The sequence below is a fragment of the Borostomias antarcticus genome, assembly GCF_949987555.1.
Source record: "Borostomias antarcticus genome assembly, chromosome: 25".
In the NCBI taxonomy this organism is placed as follows: domain Eukaryota; kingdom Metazoa; phylum Chordata; class Actinopteri; order Stomiiformes; family Stomiidae; genus Borostomias; species Borostomias antarcticus.
In genome coordinates, this window is record NC_140258.1 from 7,189,481 (window position 1) to 7,198,472 (window position 8,992).

The following is an 8,992-nucleotide window of genomic DNA, read 5'->3' on the forward strand; positions in this document are numbered from 1 at the left end:
CTGCTGGCTGTGTCTGCCACTGCTCCCCCTGACGCCCCCAACAGGGAGGAGGTCAGTACTCCACCCTGGACTGGCAGGACTTAGCAATCAAGCCAATCTGTGTGTGTGTTCTATTGAATTGAAAAGCTACTGAGTAAGCAGGTTGTCTGAGACAAGGTTTAGGGTGTGTGTGTGTGTGTGTGTGTGTGTGTTCTAATTAATTGAAAAGCTAAGCATGTTGTCTGAGACAAGGTTTAAGATGTGTGTGCGTGTTCTAATGAATTGAAAAGCTAAGCCGGTTGTCTGAGACATGGTTTAGGATGTGTGTGTGTGTGTGTGTGTGCACACGAGAGCGAACTTGCGTGTATGTGCGCGCACGTGTGTGTCACTGATACCAGGTGTGTGTGGACGCTGCAGGTGTTTGACGAGCGCGCCGGGAACTTTGAGGCCCACGCCGGGCGCTTGGGTGCGACGGCGGAGAAGGCCGCTGCCGTGGGAACAGCCAATAAGGGCACGGTGGAGGGCATACACGTCGCCGTCAAACACGCCAGAGAACTCACACCGCAGGTACACCCCAAAAGAGTGTGTGTGTGTGTTTGTGTGTCTGTGTGTGCGCCCGAAGACTTCAACTTAAATTGTATGTAGTAGTTATGTATCATGACATGTTTTAATTATGCTGTTTTAATATATTTTAGGACCCCAGGAAGACTAGCACTCACTATTGTGATATCTAATGGGGATCCAATAAAACAATAAACAATAACTGTCCGTGCCACTCGTCCGTATCTCAGGTGACCTCAGCCGCCCGCATCCTGCTGAAGAACCCAGGGAACCAGGCGGCGTACGAACACTTTGATACCATGAAGAACCAGTGGATCGACAACGTGGAGAGACTCACAGGTAAGAGCTGGACCTGAGGTCAGAGCGACAGAACGGGCAGCGTGGAAACACGGGGGCGGCTGTAGCTCAGGAGGACGCACAAGTAGCTCCCAATGAGCAAGCGAGCGCGTTGCATGGCAGCTGCTGCCACTGGTGTGTGTATGTGTGTGTGAGTGGGTGAATGAGGGGCCATTGTAAAGTGCTTTGGAAAAAAGCGCTATATATGTGCAGTCCAATTACCATTTACAGTACCAAACACAGTGTAGTGAGTCAGAGCAGGTACACTTATCTCAGGTCAGGGAGAATTACATGGCGTCTTATTACATATGAAAGTGATTAGGATATATACAATGGGGCTTATACATCTGGAAATCGTGTGTGTGTGTGTGTGTGTGTGTGTGTGTAGCTCTGGTAGACGAGGCCATAGACACCAAGTCTCTGTTGGATGCCTCCGAGGAGGCCATAAAGAAGGACATCGACAAGTGCCGCGTCGCCATGGCGAACGTCCAGCCCCAGATGCTCGTCGCCGGGGCGACCAGCATAGCCAGACGGGCCAATCGGGTGCTGCTGGTGGCGAAGAGGGAGGTGGAGAACTCTGAGGACCCGCGCTTCCGCGACGCCGTCAAGCACGCCTCAGACGTGCTGTCACACACCATCTCGCCCATGGTGATGGACGCCAAGGCTGTGGCCGGAAACATACAGGACCCAGGTACACACACGCACACACACACACACACGAACGCACACACACACCTGCCCCTCTGGTTAGGCTACTACACATACCTGCTCTGGTTAGGCTACTACACACAGCTACCCCCCCCCCCACACACACACACACACATGTTAAACACCTGCTTTAGTCATACAGTATGTCTGGACCAGAGACCAGAGTCTGGTCAGATGTGTGCACGGACACACACACACACACACACACACCCCTGACCCTTCCCCCTGTCCCTCAGCTCTGCAGAAGGCTTTCCTGGACTCCTGTCTGAGGATCCTGGTGTCGGTGGGGAAGGTCAGAGAGGCCTTCCAGCCCCAGGAGCCAGACTTCCCCCCACCTCCCCCTGACCTGGACCAGCTACACGTGAGTACACACACACACACACACTCACACACACACACACACACACACACACACACACACACACACACACACACAGTCTCTCTCTCTCTCCTCTTTCTCTCTCTCCGTTCTCTCCTCTCTCTCTCTCTCTTTCTCCTCTCTCTTTTTATCTCCTCACACTCTCTCCCTTTTTTCTCTCTCTCCTCTCTTCTCTCTCTCTCTTGCTCTCTCTCTGCTCTTTTTCCCTCTCTCTCTCCTCTCTCACACAATAGTGGAATCAGAAGTGCGAGTATGTGTGTGTGCCCCCCACCCAGGTGAGTGATGAGCAGGCCCCCCCCAAGCCGCCCCTGCCGGAGGGGGAAGTGCCCCCCCCTCGCCCCCCACCCCCAGAAGAGAAGGACGAGGAGTTCCCCGAGCAGAAGGTTGGAGAGATGGTCAGCGAGCCCATGATGGTGGCTGCTAGGCAACTACACGATGAAGCTCGCAAGTGGTCCAGCAAGGTCAGTGTGACACACACACACACACGCACACGCACACACACACACACACACACACACACACACACACACACACACACACACACACACACACACCACAGCTTTGGGTTAGCTACTGGGCTACTTGGTAATAGTGTCTTAGTAGTGTATCAGTGGAGAGACATCTATTTTACCTTGCCAGAAAAATTAATACTGTAGTACCTTGTGAGACAATGAGCTGTTCTCTGATGTCCTGTGGATGTGAATGTTTACATGCTGAAATAAACAGCTGTTGTTGTTGTTTTTCCTGAAAAATTGGAGAGTTCCTGAAATGTGGAGATCTGGGTCTGGATTCCAATTTCAGAGGAGAACCGGAAACTGTCATCTTATAGACAAGTGTCTGCATGCAGGGTACTGTAGCAATGGATTAATGCACACACATACACACACACACACACACACACACACACACACACACACACACACTAATACACCTTAATGGTTCCTGGTCTCAAGAATGATCTCTCCTCTGCCGGGGTTCAGGTTATCATGTCATCAAGGTTTGTCATATAGTCAATTTTATTCAAAGAATAAGCTGCAATGCGCGTCACATGGGAATAGACAGTAAGTAGCATCTCTGTCTGGTCTGTGGATGTTTTTCTCCAGGGGTTGGTCTCCTCTCGTGGCCATAGGGACGAGCCGCCATTCCCCAGTGACTATATCTGCCAAACAGGACAGCCTGTCGCTCTATCCCCCCTGTCTGACCACGGAGCTGTTATAACATGGTGTTCTAGGGAGCGAGGTTCTAACTGGCCCACGGGACAGGCATGCCAACTAAACCTGAACTTCGAAGTCCCAGCAGGGGTCTCTCTCTCTCTCTCTCTCTCTCTCTCTCTCTCTCTCTCTCTCTATGGAAGGTAGGATTAGGGTTGGCGTTAGAGGATGGTATAAAAACATCAACTTCCACTCCAGCCCCCCCCCCTCCCCCCACCCTCCAACCCCCTCTACCTGTTCATCCCCACTCCTTCCTTCCTACTCCTCTCTCCCACCCCCATTTCACATTTTACCCCTCCCCTCCTCCTCCTCCTCCTCCCTCTCCCTCTCTCTCTCCTCTGTTTCTTTATACAGTGCCTCTCATACTGTACTAAACCTCTCCTTTCTCCATGCTTCCCTCCCTCCCTTCCTTCCTTCCTCCCTCCCTCCCTCCCTCTCTTCCTACCACTCTCTCTCTCTCTCCCTTCCTCCCTCTCTCCCTCCCTTCCTCTCTCCCTCACTCCCTTCCTCACCCCCCCTCCCTCCCTCCCTCCCTTCCTCCCCTATCCCTCTCTCCCTCCCTCCCTCCTTCTCTTCCTCCCTCCCTCCCTCCCTCCTCCTTCCTCCTCCTACCCCACCTCAATTCCTCACCCCCCCCCCCATCTACTCCCTCCATCCCTCCCTCCCACATCCCCCAGCCTGAGGAGGAGGAGGCAGGAGAGGAGAGGGAGGTAGATGATGAAGATGAGTTTACTGACGGTGAGGATGACTATGAACCCGAGCTGCTGATGATGCCCTCCAACCAGCCCGTCAATCAACCTATTCTGGCCGCTGCCCAGTCTCTGCATCAGGAGGCCCGCAAGTGGTCCAGCAAGGTCTGCACGCACCCACACACACACGCACCCACACGCACACACACACACGCACGCAAACACACACACACACACACGCACGCAAACACACACTCATCACCTCATGTAGCACACCTGCTACGCAAGGACACATATAGACACCGTATAGACACACCCACTGGAATCAAAACACGCCCCCCAAGCCAATCACCAGTCACTATATCCCGACTGCACTGTGGGAACGTTCGGTTCTGCATCCCACTATTGCCACGGAAACCTTCTACCAGATTGTTTTGTTGTGGTTGCTGTTGTTGGTGTTGCATCACACTTGGGACACTTGGTTGACACATGGTTGTGCTGGAGTTGTGCTGAAGTTGAAGAGGTTTGTTGCACCTGGCTGGATAAACTGGTACTGGCTTCACAAGTCCCTCCCCATCATGTCCTTATGATTGGGTTAAGCGCTTTAAAGGAGGAGGAGCCAGTCACTCTGACAGGCTGTCGCTGTTTGTCGATCACTCTGCCTCTGGCCAACCTGTGAAGCCAAGGATGACAGTTTCCCAAAGACTTCTGGGTGATGCCGTTTTAGAAGTCGGATCGTTGGCCGTGCCTGCCTGCTTGCTTCTGGTATGACGCTGTCACCGGTTGCTGTCGCTGCTTTGCCCACAGGTTTATGTCAACCTCCTCTGTACCGCAAACCCTCATGGGTGCTGTTACTATTAACCGCTGCAAGGCACTGTGAAACCTAACCTGACCTCGGCAGCTTGTGGTTGGAGTCTGGAGGCCGGATTCTGGAGCTGACTGACCGGAGGGATTTCTTCACTGGCTCGCCCCCTGCTGGCGGCTGGTGGGAGGGAGACATGGGTGTTCCTCTCACTAACCTGCTCTGTCACTGCACGGCTGCTGGGTGACATTAATCCACACTGATATACAGTAGATGGTCAATGTGAGCGTTGTCATGTGTGTGTTGTGTTTATAAAGCATTGTTGAGTATGGAAAATGACAAGCGTAACATGTGGATGACAGTGTTCTGGGGGTGTTTTTTGAAGCGTCGCCGTCGTAATCGAACGTGAACGCCGGCCGCTGACCGGTCCAGAAACGCCGCCGCATCGTGACGCCGACGGCATGTGCATCTGGAGAAACGCCCGGTGCATTCCGGCGCACTCCGAGCATCCCGCTGTGTTCTCCGTGTGACCGTCCGCCCTGACCCCCCCCCCCCCCCCCTCTCCCCGCTGCTCAGGGTAACGACATCATCGGGGCGGCCAAGCGCATGGCCCTGCTGATGGCGGAGATGTCCAGGCTGGTGCGCGGCGGCAGCGGCAACAAGCGGGCGCTGATCCAGTGCGCCAAGGACATCGCCAAGGCCTCCGACGAGGTCACTAGGCTGGCCAAAGAGGTGGCCAAGCAATGTACCGACCGCCGCATCAGAACCAACCTGCTACAGGCATGTGTGGCGCCGTAGAAACAGACACAGGCATATTTGCACCAGCTTAACTGGATAGATGTGCAATACATACTGATTTTGTAACAAGCGGTGTGGGTTTTGTGTGTGTGTGTGTGTGTGTGTGTATGTTTTCCCTCCCCAGGTGTGTGAGCGTATCCCCACAATCAGTACGCAGCTAAAAATCCTCTCCACTGTCAAAGCCACCATGCTGGGACGTACCAACATTAGCGAGGAGGAGTCAGAACAGGTACACACACACGCGCCGCGCACACACACGCGCCGCACACACGCACCGCGCACACACACACGCACCGCGCACACACACACGCGCCGCGCACACACACACAATCACCCGTTAACATGGGCCCTCTCCTCACAAGTACTCCTTGTGCCCCCCCCCCCCCCCCCCACAGGCTACAGACATGCTAGTCCATAACGCCCAGAATCTGATGCAGTCGGTGAAGGAGACGGTGAGAGAAGCCGAGGCAGCGTCCATCAAGATCCGTACGGACTCAGGGTGCACGCTGCGCTGGGTCCGCAAGACCCCCTGGTACCAGTAGAGACGCACACACCTGGTCGCTGCACGGGCGCGTACACACGGGAATACCAGTAACATACGGATTGTATAGTACACACCTGGCACAAGCGCGCACACACACACACCTTTCAAAACACGAAACTCCTGTTGCAGATGAACTCAACTTGCGCTTATGAGGTGTGTGTGGTAGGAGGGGTGTTCAGCACCGTAGGTACCAGATGACTGCTAGAGGCCTTTCCTGTAGCAGCTCACCCACTCTCTCCTCACACACGAGTACAGCTTCACTCCACGGTATATCCCTTTATCGGTAACTAAGGTTACATGTTAGGACAACAGGAGATGGTTTTTATTAATATATATTTTTGGTATGTTGGGTTACAAAAATGTATCCAAAATCCTGGGTATATATTTTTTGCATGAGAGGTTTTTTCTATTTTCTTAAAAGCGAGCGTGATCCCCATAAACCGTCCCTCTTCATGAGAGTAAGAGCTTCTGACGTTTGCTTTAGATTCAGTTTTACCAGTGGGGTTTTTGCTTGTTGTCTAAATGTATATATTTATTTGTCTTATTGCTCATGACAGTGGGCTGAGGGCTGAGCAGGAGGGAGGGCTCCAGTTCTCCTCTCACTTCCTGTTTATGGAAACACCGTTCGGAACAGGAGATTTATTTGATGAACACAAAGTGATATTTATGTGTGTGATAGTATCGAGGAGGTTAACGTCCGGGGATGATTTAACGGGTGCTTCCCAAGTGTGCTTCATGTTCTGGCCTGTAGTTTGTTTTAACTCGAGTGTTACCATGTTGAACTATGCCAAAGGATTTGTTTAAGCTTACAGTACATGTCACAATTTTGAAAAGCACAAGCCCATGTGAGACTCAGCCAATTAAACAGAATTCACTTCAATGTTTTTGGAGAACTTCGATTATTTTTCCTCTCTATGGTCAACATAAGGCAACAAAGTTAGTATTCTTTTTCTGCAGTGTGATGATGAAACTAATCATTAGATTAAGCTGATTTTTCTGTACAATCTGTTTAACAGTTGAACTGTTTTACTTTTTGCTTAATCATTAATAATCGTGAAAGCCAATCTTTAAAGAGACAGACAGACAGGCACAGACAGACAGACAGACAGATAGACAGACAGACAGACAGACAGACAGACACACAGGAACAGCAACCCGTTCTGCTGGCCTCTGCACTGAAAGTCACGACCTGGGTAAAACATTATTTGAGGTGAATAAATCAAATGATCAATGACCCAGGGCTGATCAGTTTGACCCTGGGCTGATCAGTTTGACGGTCAGTTTGACTCGGGGTTGATCAGATAGACCCAGGGCTGATCAGTTTGACCCACACTGACCAGTTAAGCCCAGTGATGATCAGTTTGACCCAGTGATGATCAGTTTGATCCAGGGCTGATCAGTTTTACCCAAGGCTGATCAGTTTGACCCAGGGCTGACCAATTTGACCCAGGGCTGATCAGTTTGACCCATGGCTGATCAGTTTGACCCTGGGCTGATCAGTTTGACCCTGGGCTGATCAGTTTGACCCTGGGCTGATCAGTTTGACCCTGGGCTCTAGTAGGTGGAGGTCTGGGTGCTCTGATGCCTAGTGTGTGTGTGGAGGAGGGGGGTGGGGAGGGGGTGTTTCTAAACAAGACCCCGGTGGCTTGTCAATAATACAAAGACCGTCGTGTGAAACCGTTGTGTGTGGCATGGCTTATGTCACTGTGGTACTTTATTAATTATTCTCCTAATCAGTAGGGGCACTGCGCCTTAAGATGTTAATGACGATGAAGACAGTGAGCGAACCCCCGTGGGTGAACATACAGAAGACGTTTATATGTAAGAGGTACTTCACTCCAAGACAAAAGACATGTTCAAGCTGCACTGTTGAGGAACTGAAATGAAGACATGGTGCACTGTATGTCAGGTGAGCCCAGGTCAATATAAGGGTCAGATGCACATGGATTGTAATGAATTAACACCGGCGAGCATAGTGAAGAACTCAGGTGTAGTCTACCACTAGTAAGATCTCAAAACAAATTAGACACACTTAGATTATAGAGTGAACTATCCCTTTAACGACTGTTTGAGTCCAGCTGAAGGACCCATGCGGCCTCGACAGTTTTAGTGAGCCTATTATCAATAGGTGAAATGGGCCGAGTGTGTGTGTGTGTGTGTGTGTGTGTGTGAAATCTCTTCACCTGAGAAACATAGTATTCAGACTGAGCTGTAGTAGTTAGGCCGGTATTGTGTACAATAGTACTAGTTAAGTTAGCCTAACTAACTAACTAACTACAGCTGTCTGGGTAAAGATACAGAACACCTGCTGAATTAACACACCCAGGACTTAATTTATGTTAAAAGGGTTTCATAGAAGAGCGTTCAATCACCTAGCAGTTCCTGACCCCCGGAGTGTGTTGAGGTGTGTGTATATATAGTGTTCCCTGACTGGCTGACAGTGTCTTACAGTGTGTGTACACGATGCTATACACTCTGAATGTATCAAAATGATGACTACAGCCCTGCCAACACATCTGCTGTGCCTTGGAATAATAAAGAAAGTACAAAGCTAAAAACTCACTTTGGAGTCTTCATTTACAGTTTTTACAAACTATAAATGCTGTTGGGTTTTCAAGTATTATGTCCCGTTTTGAGAGCTAGTATCGTTTGTGACTGTGTGTGACTGTGTGTGTGTGTGTGTGTGTGTGTGTGTGTGTGTGAGAGAGAGAGAGATATCTGAAATGGGAAATGAGCACACACAGACACATCTACTGTACGTTTAAAACATTGCTATAATGTAAAGGCCTCAAAGCTGAAATAGATTCACATACTCCACATACAGATGCTTCCTTCATTAAGTCTTTTGCACTTCTTCTCCATGTAACTGAACAGTGATGGGTAAGAGGGGTCACGTTCCAAGCTGATTCAGGTGAGCTGTGCAGATCGATCATATAGACAGGATTTCCTGAGAGATTCAACATTTTCCCAGGTTTTGATCTGCAG

General features: G+C 50.6%; 1 protein-coding gene across 2 annotated transcripts in view; it reads left to right on the forward strand.

Moving 5' to 3' along the window:
- LOC311326024 (vinculin-like) overlaps positions 1 to 6,005 on the forward strand; it is a gene marked incomplete at both ends in the record, with an annotated part of 26,553 nt that extends 20,548 nt beyond the window's left edge. Inside the window, 10 exons of one of the 2 annotated variants that reach the window (XM_084458858.1) lie at positions 1 to 51; positions 397 to 546; positions 771 to 879; positions 1,265 to 1,567; positions 1,821 to 1,945; positions 2,239 to 2,430; positions 3,852 to 4,028; positions 5,242 to 5,445; positions 5,588 to 5,692; positions 5,859 to 6,005. The exon at positions 1 to 51 is cut by the window's left edge and continues 78 nt beyond it. In XM_084458858.1, the coding sequence (XP_084314984.1) occupies positions 1 to 51; positions 397 to 546; positions 771 to 879; positions 1,265 to 1,567; positions 1,821 to 1,945; positions 2,239 to 2,430; positions 3,852 to 4,028; positions 5,242 to 5,445; positions 5,588 to 5,692; positions 5,859 to 6,005 (1,563 nt within the window). The remainder of the gene's footprint in view (positions 52 to 396; positions 547 to 770; positions 880 to 1,264; positions 1,568 to 1,820; positions 1,946 to 2,238; positions 2,431 to 3,851; positions 4,029 to 5,241; positions 5,446 to 5,587; positions 5,693 to 5,858) is intronic. The other variant, XM_084458859.1, reaches the window with a different exon arrangement.
- Between the last annotated feature and the right edge of the window lie 2,987 nt (positions 6,006 to 8,992).